The sequence below is a fragment of the Megalops cyprinoides genome, chromosome 25 (assembly GCF_013368585.1).
Source record: "Megalops cyprinoides isolate fMegCyp1 chromosome 25, fMegCyp1.pri, whole genome shotgun sequence".
NCBI lineage: Eukaryota > Metazoa > Chordata > Actinopteri > Elopiformes > Megalopidae > Megalops > Megalops cyprinoides.
Window position 1 is genome coordinate 6,340,376 of NC_050607.1, and position 22,833 is coordinate 6,363,208.

The following is a 22,833-nucleotide window of genomic DNA, read 5'->3' on the forward strand; positions in this document are numbered from 1 at the left end:
CCATACAGGTAATGCGCGCTTTAAGAGTACTGTCAACCCACAATATCCAGCAATATCCATTCAGTTAGCTCTTTGAGAAAATGTGTAAAGTTTAGATTTCTGAGCGAATGTCTCCTGGAAGCACAGGTATCTTGTGCCTTTTTTTTGTAGTGACAGCTCTTAATTTATTTTCACATTTTTGGCACTTAGAAGGATTCAGCCCTGTAGTGTTACCTAAATTAATTGTGGCATATATTGTGCCTGCAGTAGGTGCACATTGTCACATTCCAGATGATCCATTGAACTTGTGTATAGCTGTTTTGTCATATAAAATCTAGATAGATATTCAAGATAAATATTTGTAGATTCTCTGCAAATTTCAAACTAGACTGCCCATTCTGACCATCTCTGATGTGAGCCCTGAATCCGTTAATTGTACAATCAGCTGTTTCCTGTATTTTGTGACTACCTCAGATGGGAACTCTCATTCCTGTCCGTTTTTAATTTTTTTTTTTTTTTAATCCTGTTTTTGTTTGTCATTCAGTTCTCTGTTCTTGCACTTCTTTCTCCCAAATAAAATAATTTTACATCGCCTGGTGTGTTTTGTTTCATTTTCATTTTTAAAAAACCACTCCATTGATAAGAATTTTTAACTTTTGATAAGTTTAAAGCCCTGGCTAGCGGGTAACAGTCGCCGAATTGGAAATGTCGGCCCAATACCTTGTGTGTATGGTGACGTCACAATTACTGTTCTGTGTCGTCAGTTACTGCAGCAACGCGTTAGTGCGTAACTACGTGTTTCAGTATTATTCTTAGTTGTGGTAATTTAGAATTCTCAATATTATATAAATAATATACATAACAGTTTATAATATTTAACATTTTATGTTGCAGATTGTGTAGTCGTGATTTACAGGGGTTCCTTTTAATGGCCCAAAAATAAAGCTGGCTGAGAAACTTGTCTTATTAGGGACTGCTGGACGCAGGATTCAGTCGAGAGTGCAACCACAAACTCAATAAAAGCCCTTGAAATTATTGATTGTACCTACAGAAGACTGATCATTTATTTCTTATATATCGCGAAATAAATGCTGAGAAAGGGGAAACCACAAACCACTTGTTTGATGTAATACAACCACGCTGATTGATTGGCATTACCAGTCTGGTTTTTCAACAATATTCCATCTTTTGTGTGTTCATCCTGCTTAATTCTGCTAATCCCACTAGTTTTATTTAAAAAAAAAACTGATTTATTTATAGTAGTTTTTCATGTTGTGTTGGGTTTTCAGAAGGATGAAATGGATGTTTGGGGGGGGGGGGGGGCCGGCGGAAACGCTTCCCAGGCAGAGCCCGTTGCCTGCGGCAGCGTCATAACGGTGCGCATCAGAGACTACAGTGATGTAAACAATGTAGTCTCATGGATAAAAATGTGGGATGTTGCTAAGCATTTCGCCACACGTTACCACAGTCAACTTCGAGTTAAGCCTACTTTGGTGCGCGAAATGGAGCTGCGATTCCCTTCCATCAACACGGTAGTTTTGCAGGACCGGACGTCGTTGCCGGTTCAGATGATGCGGAGGGGAGTCGCCACAGTTAAGCTTCCAGTGCCATCTGGCGTCGAGCTGACTCTAAGCAGGGGCAAACTCGGCGATGTGGTACGTAGCCGGGAGTCTGTCCCACGCTGGAGGAAGTTTGCATACTATCATTAAAGGAGGCCTCAACTCCCAAGTGTGTCGTGCTCATCAATTTCTTATTGAACTGAAACACACACGATCATTATCAGTGCAGTTTGCTTAATGTCAAATGGTGCTGCCCACGATTTGAGATTCACGAGAAATGGTAATGGTCAGACTTGTCTGAATGCTGGAAATTCTGATAGGATAAATCTTGCTGATCTGTTATGAAGTAAAATGGGTTATTAAAATTATACTGTTATAATACATTTATGATATAAAATGATGTGACAATTTAGATACTGTTTAACAACCAGGTTCACAGGCTGTTACCATAGTTCTAGAAATCTATTTTTTAATTATATAGGGAAAAGTAATCAAATAAAAAACCCATCCCTTTAATCAAGCTCCATAATCGCTATCCAGACAACATCTGCCAATGGAGATCAACTTTATTTTTGTCAAAAGAGTTATTTCCAACAGGATATATGTGTGGGGTTTTTTTTGACAATACAGTGTTTGTGATCAGTAACAGGGATCTGATATCTCCTCAGATTTGGGGAGTCTGTGAGATGTGTGAGCGCTGCATCGATGTTGAATATCATCACTCTCGTTCCCTCAGCTGTACAAGCCGACCACAGATTTCCTGCGCTGGGGGCCGTGCGTGCGCGTCATGATGCCCAGTTACAACGACCTGCACGACCCGCACCTGCGGCACTACTTCCAGAGGAAGGAGCTGAATGACCGGCTCAGAAGATTAAATTTAGTTACGGAAGACAATGAGGTGAGGCTTCACAATTAGGACTTGACAATTAGCCAGCTGCTTTGCTAAGGGCTTTCACACATGCCTAATCTGGGGTGAAAGCACAAAGTCCCAGACCCCTTCATTGTTTCTGACCTGTGTTTACATTCGCAACAGGGGTGGACTCTGTCTGGGCGAGAGTTTCGCAGTGTTCGCAGGTTTAAAACGCTGATGCCTTGCGCCTTGCGACTTGCACTCTTGCGAGTTGCAAGGGCAGTTTGTTTATTCATGTGCTCTTCGCCCCAGGTGATATGCTCTTTGAAGGACTACAACACCTATGAGGAATATCTACGGGGGCTCAAGATGGTTGCTGACCACACCTACGACGAGGCCCAGGTGAGCACCATCGTGGTCCCCACTCACAGCTCAATCAAATCATTCCATTTGCACAGGGGCACTGCACCCCCACCACAGCAAGCTGTGACTCCCTACTTTAAGTGGCATTAAAACATGTACGTGGTTGTAGAGCAACAAGATGAAGAAAGTTATGAAGCTGCAAGAGAAGGGTCGGATCCCGGGGGATTTCACCCTCACTGAAGTGATGGACGTGCTGCTGGATGAAGACTCACGGGAACTGAGACAGCTGTTGCAGGCCGAGGCAGCCAAGTACGGACAAACACTCCTATACCATTACAATGTGCCATTGCACCAACTTTATATTCTAAAAAATCTAAAGTCTATTATGAAGTAAAAGAATTATGAACCATGGTTCACAGGCTGTTACCATATTTTTAGAAACCTGTTCTTTTTTTATTATTTAGTGAAAATTAATCAAATAGGTTAAAAAAGCATCCCTAAAAGTTTCATCCCTAGATTTTGAAACACAGTAAATGCTGTTGACAAGAATCAGTGGTAAGAATCAGCGGAATATAACATACAGAACTACTGGGGAAAACCATTCCTATATTAATGCTCTTCAAGCATATTTGTGACTAAGAGATTGTAATACCTGTCCATTTTATCCATTTATTTGTAATTCTAATGTTAAAAATCAACGGCTCATAAAAAGCCAGTGACTCTAGAAGGATGACTTTCTGAAAAGCAGAACACACAGTGTCATCCCATCAAAAACAGTTTATCGTTCAGCACGTCAGATGCTTATGAAGTTCATATAAAAAAAAAAAGCAAATGCCACATTTCTTTTTTCTTATGAAGCAAAAAAATTAGATTGAGGAGACAAGAAGAGGAAGAAAAGTACAAAAGGCAGGATGAGGAGGACTTCTACACAGAACTGGTAAGAATGGAGACTACAGATAAAAAAGCATGCCATTAATCGAACTTTGAGGGGAAAGAAATAGCAGAATAATGTCCCGAATGTATGCAGGAGAAAATGATATTCATTCTCTTAGCTCCCTGCATTTTGTGTTATGTGCAGCTTCCTTTCTGTGTGACAGTGTTATTACATTACATTACTGGCATTTAGCAGGTGCTCCTATCCAGAGCAACTTACATAGGGTACAGTTTTTACATGTTATCTATTTGTACAGCTGGATATTTACTGTGGCAACTGTGGGTTAAGTACCTTTCCCAAGGATACAGCAGCAGTGTCCCAGAGGGGATTTGCACCAGCAACCTTTCGGTTATGAGCCCTGCTCCTGACCGCTGTGCTACGCCGTTATCTTCCGGTGTTGTTCCAGGACCTGTACAGCTGGAAGGCGGAGGACCGCGCGCGGCTCATGATGATCGAGAAGCAGCTGAGGCACGAGCAGAACCGCCTGCGCTACCAGAAGGAGATCCGGCAGGAGAGGGACAGAAAGGTACCCCGACACTGCCCAAAAATGCAGGGGCATTTCAGCTTGCGCACAGCCGCAGGCCCAGCGCTCGGGGGGTGCTTAAGGGTGCATTGCACCCCCAAACAGACCTCAGTGCAACCCCAGTTGTCTCTTCATATCCCAATGTCTGCATAGTATTTATGACATTTTGTGCACCCCCGCCTTTTTGTGGATTGCCGTTGCACCCCTCTGTATTTCCCCCTGGTGCCGAGCCTGGCTGGTTGTGCATTAAAAAATTGGCTTTGTACTGCGGTGCTGCTCGCAGATCAGATCTCACGCTCGCCACCCTTTCAGAAACAAGCCGCGCTGCAGCGGAAATGTCTGAACGAGCAGAGGAGGATGGAGGTGGAGATAGAGGCAGCTAAGGACCCCGTTTTGGACAAGTACAACTCCAGACTCCTGAAGAACATGTTCCGGGAGCCACCAAAGGGGGAGCCGCAGTACCTGCTGCCAAGGAGGTCACACATGGAGAGGCCCATCCTACGGTCCACGCTGGCAAAGGTTTACGGCCAAAGACCAGCAAGACCAGATTTAGTAAGTTATTATAACTTCAGTACACCACGTGCAGTGATGTTTGGTGCAGTTCTCTCTTTAGAAAATAATGTAATCTGGTTTAACGCACTTGTTAGCTTTACCAGCTAGTTTGCACCTTGCCTGGCCAACCATTGAAACCTGGGCATGCTGTGCTTCTAATACTGTTGAATCCTGATATGGCTTTTTTTTTTTTTTTTTTTTGCGCTTGTGTTGTACTCCGGCCTCACTTGTAAGTCATTTTGGATAACAGCGTCTGCCAAACGAATAAATGTAATGTAATGCTTCCCAACATTGCACACACACACGTCCATCTTAGAAACAAGCTGCACTGGACCAGCAGTATGCCCTGCAGCAGAAGATGCTCTCGAAGGAGTCTGAGAGGATGAGGCTGCGGGCCGAAGAGACGAGGCCGCAGGCGGAGCCCCGGGACCCGCGGCCAATGAGGTCGTGCGTAAAGCTGCCAGCTCTGCAGTCACACCTCACAAAACTGTACGGGAGCAAGGAGAACGGCGCCAACCCCGTAAGACGAGCCGAGCTCTGTTGAGTCTTGATGTTTTGTAACTGTAGTACGCTGTGTGTGGAGGAGCTGATGATCTCAACACAACTGTCCTGTGCAGAAACGGGCGAGACGGGACCAGAAACGCACAAACCAACAGAGATGGCTGCCGAAGATATACAGCTAAGCATTCTGGGAAAGCGGGAAGGGCGCCTGCAATACCGAGGTCCACGTTTAATAAACAGTTTGAAATTTTGCAAAAATGCTTATATGTGTGGATATAAAATTAAAGTACCAGAAACAGAAACAGAACTGGAAAACCAGTGCCAAAGCAATTTTGTCATTGACAATGCAGCTCAATGGCAAAATTGTTGTAATTTAGTTTATTTACTTACTATTGTGCAATAGCCATCATGGCCCATATTCCAGATATCATTACTTAACCTTTAAAATCAAAGTTCATGGCACATAACTGAGATGCTTAAATACTTCTGAAATTTCAGATATTTTTTCTTGCTTGCTTTGGCCTCTGCCAAAATGTAAATGTCTCTCCAAATATTTCAGAACAATTCAACAGATTTTTCAACTGTACACCAGCTAGATACTGTCCTAACTGATGCATTATAATCATTTTTTACAAAATTGTTAGAGCAAAATAACTAATAAAATTCTATCTCTTAGCTTTGGGTCAAAACAAAAAAAAAAAAAACAAAACCTTCACAGTTATCAACAGTCTACAGCATGTTAAATAGTTAAATAAAGTGCACATTTTGTCTTTCTACCATATTAAAAATACTTACTTAAATACAGTCATGAAATTTCCTAAATGTATATGTACTACAGATTAATCAAATTTGTTCAGTCAAATATGTGATTATAAACACGTGAATTTTAGAATTATAGAATAATGTAGAACATCCAGTTACCTTCAATAGTACATTCAACAATGTTTATCATTGGTAAATCATATGCGGTATACAGATATTCCATATTGAAATTAGACAATAAAAACCAGCTGTTATGGCACAAAGAATGCAATGCTTCAGCAATGCTTGAAGAAGACTTTTAGCGGCTGTGACAGGATTTTTTAAAAATCTCAGATGCCACTGAAGTAGGTCATATAAGATTAAATCTTGCAGTCACAGAAAATTCATATCTCTTAAAAGAATTAGTGCAGTCTCTTGAAATATGCATATGTATAAAATGTAAACTAAACATGAAATGTAACGTGTATAGATTAAATATGTAATTTTTACACCCCAACCATAAAACTTGAAAAATAATAAAAATAATTCAAAACTTGCAATGAATTTCAGTTTCTTTTAAATGAATTCTTAACTTTACAACTCTTTATTTTATAGTGTTTTTTTTCTCTAATTTTTTGACATATATGTCAATAGAGCAAGAAAAAATCAGATGATTTTTCTAAATAAAAACCATTAAGAGAATGAATGTAGACTCAAGATACATCTGATACAGGTTAGTGATGAAAAGAGTATTAAATTAATAGCATAAGATTTGATTTAAAAATCCAAGGCCAAGTTTAAGTGTAACAATTGCACAGACAGGACATCAACAGAATGTGAGGGTCTAATCATGAATTGTTTGGACAGGAAGGGTTTCAGCAATAAGGCTCCACCACTGTAGTCTTCCCTCTGCTGTAGTTTCTTATGCAGTATGACTTTCTTGGTTTCACTGACTCGTTCGTCTGTGTCCTGAGTCTTGTTTCATTTTGAGTTTTTGCATTTTAACTGCGATCCAAAGGGTGTCGTGTCAGAGTACCAACAAGGTGGACAGCTCTGGACTGCAGTGGAGATTTGGTACTTTGCTACCATTTTTAACCAGCCCAAGAAAGATAAACTTGCATCAGCACTGTTGATAGGAACTGATGGAATTTGTGCAAATAAGGCTTCCCATACTTGGACTCATTACTGAGCTCAGGATTGCACAGCACATCAAATACAACCATACTGCATGTTCGAAGTAAAGGGTTAAAATATTAATTTGAGGTGATGTTCTTTTAGGCAGTTCTCCATGTGTAGCTAACCACCTAGTTAGTGAACCACAGATTGTTGAGTAATTTTTTGTGTTATGCAACTTGCTAAGTAGTGTGCTAGTTGATTAGGTCATTGTGCTGCGAAGTTGCAAACTAATTCATGCAGCTTGCTGGCAACAATTTTCTTGACCAATTTCATCAGTGGTCTTTCACTGCCCTAAGAGGCTACCTTTTCAGGAAAATATTTAAATAATTTACATTTTAAAAACTTTCACTGTTTATTGTTTTTGAAAATACAGGTACATCTAAAATGTTGTTATAAATACCTGTGGCTTGTGCCCATGTATAAATGTTCTCCTTCACTTACAGTTGGCCAAAATGGAAGAGCTGTTGCAATTGGCTGATTATGATCCTCACTGATGACAGTCAGGGTGGCTCCTAGGGGGACCATTGCTGGCTACTGCGATTTACCTTTCCTCGAGCTTGTGGAATAAACTTGTTGAAATACCTCCTCCTTGATGGGATCGAAGCCACAGCTAATGTGATTTTTTAAAAGAGCGACGAAAAGACAGATTGTATTCTTTTTATCAAAGGTTTATTCTGTTTCTCTCTGTGCCACTTGGCTGCTTCATCAGGATAAGCACTCCGAGGACGGATCTGTAAAAGGAGAAAGATCATTGAGTGACAAGCTGACAAGGCCATACGTTTTTACCATACGTGTACGTTGGCTTTGGAGAGCTGATGGTGTCTCACTTCAGGATACTACCATACTTCTACAGTTTTGTTTTGCATGCACCCATTAACTTTCTCAGGTTATTCCAGAGATTATTTATAATCTTCTCCTGCACCTTCATCTAAATGATGGCATTTGTTGCTCTTACCTGTTTGGTTCCAGTCACCAGGCTGTCAAACCGGTAACTCCAAACAAGATCTCATCAGCAGGCTCAGTGGCTCCCCTAGTGGTGCTTCTCAGAATTTCTGACCCCGGCGCTTGGCCTTCACCCTCCCAGTTTCCTCAGTCTTCACTTCCATATCATCGTCGTCTGCCATACAGCACAATCTCCTTGCACTGCAGTCGCTGGAACGCAAAATGTGTTCTGGTCATACATGGTCAAGCGTGTTCATAACTATATATCAGGATATATGTATTTTAATTAGACTTAATGTAAAGGCATTTATAGAGGAGTCTGTAACTGGACGAATTTGGTTACTCTTGATTGGCGCAGCATTGGCGCGGGTTTGTGCTTACCAGTTGACCTTAGTTCGCACCAGCTGTCGAAGGCTCTGCTCCTCCCAGAACTTCTGATCCTGCCGCTTGGCCTTCACCTTCCCTGGATCCTCAGAGAGCACCATCTTCCTCTGTGTCTTCTTCTGCGGGGTACATTTTTGCTCAGTTGCAGCCGCTGCGGCGTACAGTTTCTTGAACTTACAAAACGGCATGCGAGTGAAACGTCGGTTGCTTCTCTTACCAGGTCTGGGCGAGCTGGCTTGTGCCCGTACACCCTCGCCAGGCCAGATCGTACAACCGGCCTCTCCGCGAGTGGTTTCCGTGGCAGCATGCACTGGGGCTCCCCTACTGGCGGCTCCTGGAAGCGCCCGTTCTGGAGCTTGGATCTGCTGGTGCACTCTTCCATGGCCTTCCCACATTCGGAAGGGGGCATTCCGTTCCCCTGCATCTTATTCTGCTGGGAGGCACACTCCCACTCTTCTGCAGCTTGCTTCTAAAAGAGAAGTAAGTGTGTGTTAAGTGTGTAAGACGGATGTGCAGAAACACCACTTTAGTGTATTAACCTCAAAAAACACCAGACTGGTGATAAATGCTGCCCCCCTTACCTTACTGGTTCTTGTTGCCATGTGTCCATGTACCCTTTCCGGGCCCGACCGAAGCACCGGCTCCTCCATATCCTGTCTCTTTGTGAATAACTGCTGGTACTGGTGATATATATCGCATAATATTTCATCTCGTTAGATCTGCAGCAAGCACCACTGTATAGGGCATTAAGACATGAGCCTAAGCTGGTCTGTTCACAGGAATGACAAATTTTTGTTCCTTTGCTCGCATTAATAGACTTTACCCCCTTGTTAGCCACATTGAGGGCAATGGGTGAAAATGAATGTTTCCCCATGTATGTTGGTAGCAGTGGGGCTCGTAACCAAAAAGTTGGTGGTTTGATTCCCCACTGGGGCACTGCTTCTGTACCCGTGGGCCAGCTGTAACCTATGTAAGTCACTATGAATGAGAGCATCTGCTAAATGCTAATAATGTAATGTAATATGATGTAATGTTGGCAGTTTTCGGCTACCTTGCTGGCCCTCTTCTCTTGGGCCTCCCTCAGGTGGCGCAGGCGGTTCTGCTCGTGCCTGAACTCCTTCTCGATCATCGTGAGCCGAGAGCGATCCTCGGCCTTCCTGGCCTGCAGGTCCTGGGACACCGCGGCAGTAGGACGTTAAGTTTTAAGTGTATGGGAAATAATGTACGTACAGGGCAAGGAAGGCATGGGTACTCCCAGTCTTCCATAGTTTTAGGACATTTCATCAATGTGCAGTTAATGTCATGGATTTGTGCAGTTAACGTGCAGTTAACCATCTGTGCATTTACTGTGGTTAACTAACAAATGTCTGCCTTGAGTTCTTACCAGTGCATTGTAGAAATCATCCTCAGTTTGTCTGTAGTCCTTATTCCCCTTCATTCTTCTCCTCTGTCTGTTTGCATTTAAATAAAAAGAGGTACGTTTGTTATAATATTTATTTCTGCATTTGGGTTAGAAGCATTCCTCCTCAGTGATGTATGGAGATGAATAGTTTTTTTAATCCGGCGAATGTAATGACATTTAGAAAGGGGGAGTTTGCGCTGGTACAGATCTGGTCTCTCCTGATTGGCTCGGAGTGCCGCACGCCAGTCTCTTACCGGGCCATTTCAGTCTGCAGAAGCTGCTGCAGGTTCTGCTCGTCCTCCTCCAGCAGGAGCTCCGTCACCTCGGCGAGGGTCACGTCCAGGGGGATCTCGCCCTTCTCCTGGAGGTCCAGGAAGGCCCTCATCTTGCCCCTCTGGAGCACAAGCAGGTACATTGCATTACACTACATGCATTTAGCAGACGCTCTTAGCCAAAGCAACTTCCAGCACAATAGAGCAAAACTGTATCCATTCGAGTTGAATGAGCAACATTGTCAGACCAGGCTAACAACACTCACAGACCAGTGAGTGTGAGCACAACACCATTCAAGCCCTACCACAAGTTAACGTGTGCAGCCTGACCAGGTACAGTACATCATGTAGTTTGCATGATATGCCTTTGGCATTGCTGCGGAGAGCAGCATCTAGTCTGTGAGTGCAGAAAATGGAACGATCTGTAAACATGATAACTAAAGGCCCTCCTAACCTGTATCTCATCGTAGGTTTTGTCTGCAACCATCTTGAGTTTCCCCAGATACTCCGCGTATGTGTTGTACTCCTTCAGAGAGCATAACACCTGGGAATCAAAGGTAAGAATATTATTAATTAAGAAAACACTGTCCTACAACACAATGTATGCTTAGAAGCAAAGATAGCCCAGTCGATATGGAAAGACTTAGACACCAACAACATTCTGTCCTTAACTTTGACTCAGTTAAAGGCAAGTGTCACTGAGCCAGTTAACATGCAGCTGTGATTGCTGAACTTGCTCACCCATTTTTGGGGAGATAATGATGCATTTAAGCAAAGGTCATAATTAAGGACAAACGATGACTGAAGCCAGGTCTTATCGAATGCAGCCGGCTTAGATGTTGTTCTCGTTTTAAAGTCTTACCTCGTCGTCATCTGTAATCAGGTTCCCTTTCCTGAGCTTGTCGTGCAGATCCCTCCTGTGGAAGTAGTCGTGGAGGTGCGGGTCGTGCAGGTTGTTGTAACTGGGCTTCATAATGTGCATGCAGGGCCCCCAGTGCAGGAAGTCTGTGGTCGGCTTGTACAGCTGAGGGAATGAGAATGGCATTATTTAACGCTGATTCATACCTCACACAGCACATAATTACAGTTAAACGAATATGAGGAAATGACCTGCCCCTGTCCTTATTCACAAGTCACAAACGCACACACCATATTGATAAAAAATATATATATAATTTTGGGGACATATCAAGTCTTACAGTACAATCAGTGTTGTTATTGCAATGAGTAGTATCATTCCGGTGATTCCAGTCCTTTGCTTTTTTCCGGTATAAATAACATTGTTGAAACTAATGAAGTTCCTGTGCGCATGAAACCGCAGGCTCCTGAATAGCGAGATGCACCGGTACGTCTCCAAATTTCCGAAACCCTTCTGAGAACCTACCCTCTCGCCAAGTTTACCCCTGGAGAGGGTAAGCACAGCTCCGGACGGCACTGGGAGCTTAGCTGTCGGACACCGCCTGGTCAGCTGGACAGGCGCGCAAGTGCCGTCCTGCAGCACAACAGTGTTGATCGAAGGGAGCCGTAGTTCCATCTCGCACCCGCCGTGCGTTACAGTGCGTTTTAGCGCATTGTAATGACAGCCCTCCGATAAAGAGCGCCACGAACTTGCGGACTTATAATGTGCTTTTGGTTACATCACTATAGTGTTCGAATATGACACGGACCATTATGACGCACTCGATCTGACAGACACGCGTGTGCCTTGGAATTCCGTCAGAGACGGAATAACCCTACAGTGTTCTATGCTGTTAGCATTGAGTTCCATTTGGAAAAAAGAACATCAAGACAAGCACCTATATTTTGGCATAAAAATAAATATTAACTTCTTCTCTATAAAAATACACTGGTAAAAGAATACACTGGTACAAAGAAAATAAATTATGAAAACTTTGACATGTTGCGTTGACATTCGTGGTGAAAAACGATAAAAATGTTATCGTACAGCATATGGAATACGTACATGTACTGTAATAGGCTGAATTTGGACCTTGGAAATAAAAACATGGATAAGTTGAGCTTCGGAGATCTGTGACATCCGAACAATTCCAACAGTAACCACTGGATGTCACCATAAACCCAAAGTCCAGTCGACGTAAACAAGAAAAGGATTCTAGCCTACTTGTCAATCACTATCTTAAATGCATGATCGTCAGTGTGTGCATCGAATGCACATTTTCACCCTAAGATAATTCATGTGGTCATATGTTATCGACATTTTGTGCCCTTGTTTTGAAATTTGACACATCGGTTTCATGTTAGTGATAATAGTTACACAGGGTCATTGGAAGTAGAGTGGATGTTTTATTAGAATAGCATTTTCTTCATACTGACAACCTTAGTTTCCTCGATGCTTAGAAGCCTGTGCACTGCCTTTAGAAAGACCAAGGACTGTCTGCTTCCAGATTCCACTGCATTGACTGAACGGACCCATGCCAAGACAACAATGAATGTAAAACCTTTTCGACTGTTAAATTTAAGAGTTGAGCTATTGGTATCATCTGAAGTCTGTTTTATACTCCGACTTGTCCCCGTTCCTCGTTTCCATCATGCATCGTATTCGTTGATGAGATCTCGTGCTTAGGTAAGGGCATATTCGAGAATATAGATCACTGTGAGTTTATAATTTAGGCCTGTGAAGTACTTGACATCATGTATGTGACGAATACAGCTGTAGATTTTGGTGTACCGAGTAAGGCGACATAATGTCGTCCTTGGGGGAAAGCAGTTATGAAGGCGGGCCTCGTAAACACCGAGCGGGGATCTGACACATTGTAACCTCGCAGCGTATTCAGACTCGTCTGTCACGCAACCACCTTCTTCCGGGGTAGTTCCCTGTCAGAGATCCTCCGTCAGGCGGCGCAGTCTTCGTCAAACGTCGCCGTTCTTTTTCCATCGCCTCGAGGTCGGATTTTCGCTGTTTTTCGTTTCGTGGTGCTACAGTAGTTTGCATTTTCGCGATGGACGTGATGTGGGGAAAGAGGTACGAATAAGCTAAGAGGCGCGCTCGCCTTGTATTGGAAGAAAATGTCCAGTATATTACATGCAGCGTCAGAAGTGAAATGGAACCGGTCCGCAGCGGCGAAGCGAGCGGTCTTCCTGGTGGCCGCTGCGTATGGGGTAAAGACACTATATCCCATTATCTGCAGACAGATCAACAAACGAAAACAGCCAAAGACGACCTCAGTCCCAAAGGCAGAGGATGGAAACGGATTGGTTTTGTCAACAATAGCGAACGGGGTCGCCCCTAGCAAAAAGTCACCCGCAGTGAATGCAGAATTTTTAAATCAGATATTGGAGCTAGCAAAAATACTGTTCCCAAAGCTTATAACGAAAGAGCTCGGGTTGTTAAGCCTGCACTCGGTCGCTTTGATTTCCAGGACGTTCCTGTCTATTTACGTGGCCGGTCTGGATGGCCAGATAGTCAAAACCATCGTGGAAAAGGAACCGCGGAGCTTCGTAATCAAGTTGATGAAATGGCTTCTGATAGCCATCCCGGCCACGTTCGTGAACAGCGCGATCCGTTATCTGGAGTGCAAACTCGCCCTGGCCTTTCGTACGCGCCTGGTGGACCATGCATACAGAACCTATTTCACGGACCAGACCTACTATAAGGTCAGTAATATGGACGGCCGACTGGCAAACCCGGACCAGTCTCTCACCGAGGATATCATGATGTTTTCGCAGTCCGTGGCCCATCTGTATTCGAACCTCACCAAACCCATTCTGGACGTGATGCTGACCTCCTACACGCTCATCCAGACGGCGAGGTCCCGGGGCGCTAACGCCAGTGGACCGACCCTTCTAGCGGGTCTGGCCGTGTTCGCTACGGCGAAGGTCCTGCGGGCTTGTTCCCCGAAATTTGGAAAGCTCGTAGCGGAGGAGGCGCACAGGAAGGGCTATCTGCGCTACGTTCATTCCCGAATCATCGCCAATGCTGAGGAGATAGCCTTTTACAGGGGACACAAGGTAAACCGAAAGGAATCCATTTGTGTGTTGTTATATGTGCATGAAAAGTTACCAATGAGTCCGTTTAACTCCCACTGAAATTAATGGCCTAACCACAAAAACAGCAAATTAGAATTGGGATTGCGTGCAGTGCGGGCAAAGATGCCAAGAGCGTCTTTGCAGGAGTGGTTTTGGGGGAAGTGTTCTGCATGCACTTAGTTTTTAAGGCACAGTCGTGTCGGCTCATGCCAGTCGTGTCCCTCCCGTGCATTAGGTGGAGATGCGGCAACTGCAGAAGTGCTACAAGGCGCTCGAGCAGCAGATGAACCTCATACTGTCCAAGCGGCTGTGGTACATCATGCTCGAGCAGTTCCTCATGAAATACGTGTGGAGTGGGTGTGGCCTCGTCATGGTCGCCGTGCCAATCATCACTGCGACCGGATTCGCTGACAACGGTACTGTAACATCTCAGTAATTCTGTAGGGTGACAAGATGCGGAAACTATACTGGGCGCCAGTATTCATCGCCGCGTGTTTGCAAAAATGCAAACTTGTTTTGGTAGCAGTATGAATGAGTGATCGTTCATGACTTATTCTGATACATTTGCGGACTTCATAGCATCGCCTCCTTAGTCAGATAGGTGATTTTACATGTAGAAGGGCCAAGCTTGTTAGATATCTACAAGGACAAAGACATCAAAAGTCACATTATTCCTGCAGCTCAATACATCTACTGCAGTCTGCAAATGGTTCCTTTTTTGGTTGACAGGATGAAACCAGCCAGTATCTTACAGGAAGTCTAGACCTAATGTTGTGGCTGTGATAATTGTCATTTCCAGTCAAGAGGCAAAACCACAGCATTGGGCTTTTTTGAGAAGTTCTAGTGGGCTGAAAAATATATCACAACTGAAGTTAACCTGATATTACTTTCTGGATTTGACCTTTGCTGTGAAGAGCCATGTGCCAAAATAATCAAATTTACATGTTTCACATTCTGGTAGATCACGTTAATTCAGTTATGGCATCTTTTTTTTCTCCTTAATACACTTGTTTGAATACTGTTTTGGGCTTATATGGAGATGGAATGTTCAACTTGAACCTAATAGTGAAAGTTTGGGATGTTAAATTAGATAACATATCTAATGAACAAAGGATGCATGTTTATTGTATTTAAACATTGCATTTCAAAAGAAACCCCCCCTCCCCCGTTTCATTTGGCCTGTAACCCTAAGCCCTGTCACACTCCACATTATCTCAGAGGTCAGAGGTTACGCCTCACTCACAGGGACAGCTAAAGGATGGTGCTTTCTACCAGAGCTAACTTCATAACCTTGAATTAACTGATCTTTTTACCAGGAGAATAACAGCTCACTAATTTCATATTCCTATATTAAAGATAATGCTAGCTTTTGCTGTGCAGTACCCAACTGTGGCTGATTACTTGCGCCGTTAGTGGCCTGATACGCATCTCACAGAGGGAGAAGCCTCAGATATAAGCACGGAAATACCCTGAATGGCATTTTTCACGTGTAAAAACAGCAGCGGCCACATCGCACTGCTAGAGCACTAAATGTGGCAGCCCCACAGGCCGCAGCTGAGGTTTGTCTCCTCTCGCAGAGCTCGCAGACGGCCAGACGCAAGTGCTGGTGAGCGAGAGAACCGAAGCGTTCACGACCGCGCGCAACCTGCTGGCCTCCGGAGCCGACGCCATCGAGAGGATCATGTCCTCCTACAAAGAGGTGAGGTCACACGCGTCAGCGCGGCGTGCTCACCCGCTCAGACGGGGTGTCACGCGTATCGGCCCAATCACATGCCGTGGCTTTAAAAAATACGCCTACGTGTATGCTGTGGAAACTGCCTTGAAGTAGATTCAAATGCTTATTCTTGCACAAACAGAATATAAACTCGTGCGTTGTGGTACGCCTGCTATTACGATACGTGTTTTATTGTTATATGTATCGTGTTTTGGCGATTGTGCTGCATTGTTGGAAACGTACATACACCCAGTCCTGAAAGCGCCTATAAAATTTATTGTGAAAGAGGTTGTGCTCTGGAGGAAAGCCCGCGTGTAGGATGTACTGACTCCAGCTGCATTATTGAAACACCAGCCTCAGCAGAGCACATGCTTCCTGCCAGATCAGGCACTGCAGCTTGTCTGCTTTACTGCAGCTGCTTTCTGCCTCTTTTATGCAATTAAAGCTCCACTCACAGAGCGCGCTGCACAAACAAGCCCTTGTCGAGCTGTTTGGCCCGACATCGTTATTGGGCCTGCAGTGAATTCTGGGAATCCCTTTTGCACTCTCTCAGCTGTTCAGAGCGCAGGCTGAGTGCTTTAAATCAATGCCTCTGGTAAAACATTGGTTCAATTGTGTGAGACCTTGGGGAAGGCAGTCGATGTCTGGGGATCACCATTCTTAAAGCTGTTCAAGTGAATCTAATTTAACTTTGTGCTCTTTGTTCAAAATCTTACTTTTGAGCCACGAACCTAGTATTTCTTAAGGCTCACTTAAAGTACTTAACGTATCAAAACAAGTCACATTATTTTTCTTGCGACAGCTATTTAGGAATAACTAAGAATTTATTTAACTGATACATACATTTATGTAAGTTCCTAAAACTGTAGCCAGTGTATGTCCAGTGTGCTTTTTTAATTATACTGTTGTATTGTATTAGTTTACAGTGTAGTGCTTTTGCTTGTCTTGCCAGAGAAGCCTGCTGAATTTAAATGTGATATTTGAGTTCTGTGGGGTCACTGCGAGGTCACCATGTCCCTGAGTGGGTGTGACTGACCCTGGATCTGTGTGGCAGGTCACCGAGCTGGCAGGCTACACGGCCCGCGTCCACAACATGCTCCTGGTGTTCGACGAGGTGCAGAGGGGGTCGTACAAGCGATCCACGGTGTCCCAGAATCCCGTGGGGCAGGGCAAGGGGGAGCCCAGGCCACAGATGCACGTTGAGGGCCCCCTAGAGATCAAAGGTATTGTCTGCCTCTGACGGTGTCATCAATGCCGCCCCGCCTACCAGTTGCCCTCGGTGGGCCCATCAATCAGTGGCCGGTTCCACAGGGGTTGCTGTCCATTCTGTGTCATGTGATGTTAAAGGAGAAGGCATAAACACTAACATGCTTTCACATCTTTCTCTGTCTCTTTCTTGGTGGTACCACCTCAGGCCCTGTTAGTTTTCATTGATTCAGCCTTTCATTTTAGCACAAAGCACTCAGTGTAAAGGCATATACAGTCTGTTTCAGAGGTGGCAGTGTAGCATAGTAGTAAGGAGCAGGTTTGAAAGTTTGATGGTTCAATTCCCTGCTGGGGCACTGCCGCTGTACCCTTGGGCAAAGTACTTAACCCACAATTGCCTCAGTAATTATATCCAGCCGTATAATGGAAGTTGCTTTGGATAAGACTGTCTGCTAAATGACAGTAATGTTGTGTACTGAAGTAACAGTAGATTTTCTTATCACTAAAACCAAGGCAACACTCCAGCATTCTGGCTGCTATGGTACTTCTAGGGGAGACTCAATAAGAAAGGGGAAGCGCCCTACACTGGTCCCAGGGGGGCAGAGTGCTGGCTCAGCTCAGTAACCGATAAATACTAGATGAAAACAAACAGCCGGTGTTCCCCCTGAGTGCTGACACAGCTGCAGCATGGTAATATGGATGTCGTGCAACAGCAGTGCTGAGAGAGGAGGAGGAAGGAGGAAGACATTGCAGGTGCTTGTGTAATATGATTTATTTCCACAGGGAGAGTTATCGATGTGGATAAGGGGATAGTGTGTGAGAATGTCCCTATAATCACCCCCAATGGAGATGTGGTGGTGTCCAGTTTGAACTTCAAGGTGAGGGATGTGACATGTTCTCCTGGAAAATGCTGTGACCCCCGTTTTTCTGTTTTTGCGGCCAGAATAGCTGTGTCATACTATTCTCTCTCTGTGTCTACATTCCTATCTCTCTGAGCTGACAGAAAAATCTCAAAGTCCACATTGGAGTCGTTCATATCAGACTGGTGCTTAAAGAAGCCCGGTTTTTCATGTCTAATGTGGACTTGATGAAACAGTGAAAAATGATTAATGAGTTTGTGGGAGCTGGTATTTTTTTGTTGCTCTAGCAGTGTATGTTCTCTGCCCTGGTGAAATGGTGTGACTCTGTGTGTGTGTGCGCGCGTGTGTGTGTGTGTGTGTGTGTATGTGTGTGTATGCAGGTGGAGGAGGGAGTGCATCTGCTGATCACGGGGCCCAATGGCTGTGGGAAGAGCTCTCTGTTCCGGATTCTCAGTGGGCTGTGGCCTGTGTACGGCGGCTGCCTGTACAAACCCTCCCCACAGCACATGTTCTACATCCCGCAGAGGTGCGAGCCCGCTACACACTCACACATACACACACACATACACACACTCACAGATACACACAAATAGAAACACACACATACTCACAGATGCATCCACAGTCTCACAGACACACACACGTCCATGCGCACATACTCACACACACTCAAACACACACACTCACATGCAGACACATACTGACTTCCATAGATGCACTCACACAGGCACACACACACTTACAGGCACATGCACACTCTCTCACACACAGACACACACACATACACGTTCTCAGAGTCACAAACACACATACATACGCACACACACACACACACACGCATACACAGTTTAGCGGACATCAGTGCATCTTGCGGTACTGTGGTAACCCGAGGCAGAAACAGGATGCTGAAATGCATAGCTCAGGGAAACTGGAGCTGACTGCATTGGAGGCAGCACTGCCAGGGCCCAGAGCCCAGGGCAATATCTCACATGACAGGAGATCAGGTCAATGGGCAGCCTACCTGCCTCTGATCAATAGGAGCGCAGCAGAGCTGTCTCTGCCTACCTTTGGCCAATAGGGTTGGAGCAGAGGCTCTCTCTACCTGCCTTTATCCAATAGGATTGGAGCAGAGGCTGTCTCTGCCTGTCTTTAGCCAATAGGATTGGAGCAGAGGCTGTCTCTGCCTGTCTTTAGCCAATAGGATTGGAGCAGAGGCTGTCTCTGCCTGCCTTTGTCCAATAGCAGCGCAGCAGAGGCTGCGTGTCGCTGACTCAGGCCTCTGACTCTGGACTGAAAGCCTTTCCCTCCAGATGCGCTGACTCAGAACGCTGGAGGATGCAGAGAGACATACGCAGGACACTCTTCTACATTTACTTCCTCTTATCTCATTCTCCTAACTGTAGCAATGCAGTGCCTTTGCGGAGGGTACGCCAGTGGTAGGCCCCATTGAGCCCGCTAAGACTAATCCTGTAACCACTGCCAGAAATCTGAATGCCAAGATATTCACCGGTGTTCTGTGTGTGACAGGAGAGAGGGACGTGCCTTGGTTTGGTTGTAAGTGTAATGTGCAGCAGTGTTAGCTGTGGGGGACGTGTGTGTGAGGTATTGTTGGGGAATTGCTGACCGGTTTGTCTGTGTGGTCCGCGCAGGCCCTACATGTCCATCGGTACTCTGCGGGACCAGGTCATCTACCCGGACTCTGTGGAGGACATGCACCAGAGGGGCTACAGCGATCGCGACCTCGACCTCATCCTGGAGGTCGTCAACCTCAACCACATCGTCACCCGCGAAGGGGGTACGCCCTCACTCCCCAATCCCGCTTTAACCTCATATCTGTGCCTCCACAGCTTGGTTTTAACAATGTCTCCATGTTTCTAGTATCATGCTGGTGAATGCTCGTGAGATGGCGGTGTCCATGCTGCCTCATTCTCAGTGAAATGCTTATTCTCAGTGAGATGCTTATTCTCAGTGAGATGCTTACTCTCAGTGAGATGCTTACTCTCAGTGAGATGCTTATTCTCAGTGAGATGCTTATTCTCAGTGAGATGCTTACTCTCAGTGAGATGATTACTCTCAGTGAGATGCTTATTCTCAGTGAGATGCTTACTCTCAGTGAGATGCTTATTCTCAGTGAGATGGCGGTGTCAGTGCTGCCTTATTCTCAGTGAGATGCTTACTCTCAGTGAGATGGTGGTGTCAGTGCTGCCTTATTCTCAGTGAGATGCTTATTCTCAGTGAGATGCTTACTCTCAGTGAGATGATTACTCTCAGTGAGATGATTACTCTCAGTGAGATGCTTATTCTCAGTGAGATTCTTACTCTCAGTGAGATGCTTACTCTCAGTGAGATGGCGGTGTCAGCAGGCTGGCTCTGAGTGTAATGGCAGTGCTTTGCTTGCAGGCTGGGATGCAGAGACAGACTGGAAGGACGTTCTGTCTGGGGGAGAGAAGCAGAGGATGGGAATGGCCCGCATGTTCTACCACAAGTAAGAGAGCAGCCCACCTGTCTGTGTGTTACTCCTGCATTATAGGCCAGAAAATCTCACCAGTCTGCGCGTCACAGCTATGTTATAGCTCAGAAAACCTCACCTGTCCGTGTGTTACATCTGCATTATAGCTCAGAAAACCTCACCTGTCCGTGTGTTACATCTGCATTATATCAGAGCAGACCTCACCTGTTCGTTACATCTGCATTATAGCTCAGAAAATTTCACCTGTGTGTCACAATTGTATTATACCACAGCAGACCCCACCTGTCTGTGTGTTACACCTGCGTTATACCAGAGCAGATCCCACCTGTCCATGTTTCACCTGACTTGTGCCAGAAGAAAACTCCACCTGCATCTGAATTATGGCTGCCAGGACGAGCAAATGTAGTAAATGTCTGTGAATTTTCTCTGCAATGTGTCCTCAGGCCAAAATATGCGCTGTTGGATGAGTGCACGAGTGCCGTCAGCATTGATGTTGAGGGCAAGATCTTCCAGGCTGCAAAGGATGCTGGGATCTCCCTGCTGTCCATAACCCATAGGCCCTCTCTCTGGTGAGTGAAGGGATGCCAATAACAGAGAGATTTTGTACTCTTGAATACAGATTCTCACAGTAACGTCATTTCCATCTCATTTTGAGGTTCTGACTGGTGGCCATAGTCAGGATCTGCATGCACTAGCAGGGGAAGGGCAAAAAACCTGCAGTGGCTAATCTCCCACAATCCCTCATCTCCCATGTGACCTGAGCTGTCCAAAACACAATTGGGTTAATTGGTGCTAAAGATCCTGGTCCTTGATGAAAAGAAGCTTAGAACGGTTTTGAGTGCTTCTAATGAGTAATGGAAGCTCCGGAGAGAGCTGCAATCACTCTGATGTTTTCATTTACGAAGAATCAATGTCTCCCCGCTGCTATGTTTGGAGGTGACGCTGGCTGTCCTGGAGTAGTGAAGTGTCTGGATCTTGTAGGATCTGTGACCGTGACAGTCTCTGCCGTGCCCACAGGAAGTACCACACACACCTCCTGCAGTTCGACGGGGAGGGCGGCTGGCGGTTCGAGCAGCTGGACACGGCGACCCGCCTCTCCCTGACGGAGGAGAAGCAGCGTCTGGAGACCCAGCTGGCGGGAATCCCCAAGATGCAACACAGACTGAATGAGCTCTGCAAGATCCTGGGGGAGGACTCCGTCCTCAAGACGGGCGACCTCGACGAATGAGAGCAAGGGGGAGTGGCTGAGAAGAAGCGTTGCTCGCCCACCCTAACACACACAAACTCAGTCTCCCAATTTTAATATCAAATAGGAAAATTTCATTCTCACATCTACATATACAAGCGTTTAGAGCTAAGGCGGCAATCAGTGACCACTAACAGAACCGATGACAAACCTTTTAGGTACTTGACCAAAAAAAACAGCACTTTATTTCACCTCGTAAGGCCTGCATCCTGAACATAACCTTCTTTAAGTCCACTGAAATAAGCATTTATTCATGAAAAAAATAACAGTATTACCTTCTGTTACAATTTATGTTGCAAAGTATTATGGCCTTTTAAACTTACTTCCTTTTAAGGTTTATACAGATAGTTACTTTAAATGAAAGCGCAGTATTTGGTTTTATTTTAGTTTTTGTTTGTCAGGAGTGAAATTTAATGCCTGGGTTTTTGGTCTCTGTGTCCATGTCTCTTTGGCAGAAATATGGAGACCCTCAGCAGTTGGTCTCACTTTCCTTAGAGCAGAACAGCTGTCTGTAGTTAAAGTGACAGTGCTGCACAGAGACTCACACACACGCGCCCACCTTTACGTCGACACTTCAGTTACAAACCTGCTGTTTGGTCTTACTCGTAGTCATACCTTTGCATTATTTTAGACAGAAGTTATTTTCAGAGTCCGTTGTACACATGATTTGAAAAGCGTTGTGAGTTGCACTGTGGTGTTTGTTTGCTTGTGATGTGTTGTTCGTACGTTCCATTTTGCATCGGCTGAATCAGGTCCGGTTAAGTACCTCCCTCAAAGGCACAAGAGCAGTGACCCGCTTTGGAGTTGACCCTGCAACCCCCCCCCCCTTGGGCGCACTCTCAGTTCCCTTTACACTGCACTACACTGCAGTACCTGAATCCCCTTGGGCCTGATATTGGCAGCCTGCAACTCGCAGTCCTGCCGGAATCTCTGAGCCTCCTTTGGTTAACTGTTTTCCCCTGAGTTTTTGCCACTTTGTTCTCTTTCCAAGGAAGAGGAGCCTGTCCTTCTCTCCTCGCTGCTGTGGGAGCACTGTGCTCCTCTGCGTCTGTGCGGCCTTTTGATTTCGCTGCTAATTTAATCAGCGCCTCCGGTCGCATTCCTCGCTCTAAATAGAAACTTCTGAGCAGCGAACTCAAACCCACCGGAGGCGGGACACACGTCACTGTTAA

General features: G+C 45.2%; 2 protein-coding genes across 3 annotated transcripts; both read left to right on the forward strand.

Moving 5' to 3' along the window:
- Nucleotides 1-1,481: 1,481 nt before the first annotated feature.
- Nucleotides 1,482-5,452, forward strand: LOC118771661 (fibrous sheath-interacting protein 2-like). Its single transcript, XM_036519669.1, has 9 exons — nt 1,482-1,634; nt 2,275-2,436; nt 2,701-2,790; nt 2,921-3,060; nt 3,610-3,688; nt 4,092-4,211; nt 4,521-4,760; nt 5,077-5,280; nt 5,378-5,452. Exons 1-9 carry the CDS (start codon nt 1,482-1,484, stop codon nt 5,441-5,443), a joined length of 1,254 nt encoding a protein of 417 aa, XP_036375562.1. The 3' UTR covers nt 5,444-5,452.
- Nucleotides 5,453-12,901: 7,449 nt separating this feature from the next.
- On the forward strand, nt 12,902-21,909 carry LOC118772195 (ATP-binding cassette sub-family D member 2-like). Of its 2 annotated transcripts, none has more exons than XM_036520494.1 (10): nt 12,902-14,147; nt 14,401-14,581; nt 15,743-15,864; nt 16,934-17,102; nt 17,869-17,963; nt 18,326-18,471; nt 19,595-19,740; nt 20,346-20,430; nt 20,859-20,984; nt 21,433-21,909. In XM_036520494.1, exons 1-10 carry the CDS (start codon nt 13,206-13,208, stop codon nt 21,641-21,643), a joined length of 2,223 nt encoding a protein of 740 aa, XP_036376387.1. In that variant the 5' UTR covers nt 12,902-13,205; the 3' UTR covers nt 21,644-21,909. The 2 variants fall into 2 exon arrangements, with proteins under 2 accessions (XP_036376387.1, XP_036376388.1); XM_036520495.1 differs by having other exon boundaries at nt 19,595-19,703; nt 21,433-21,510.
- The last annotated feature ends 924 nt before the right edge of the window (nt 21,910-22,833 follow it).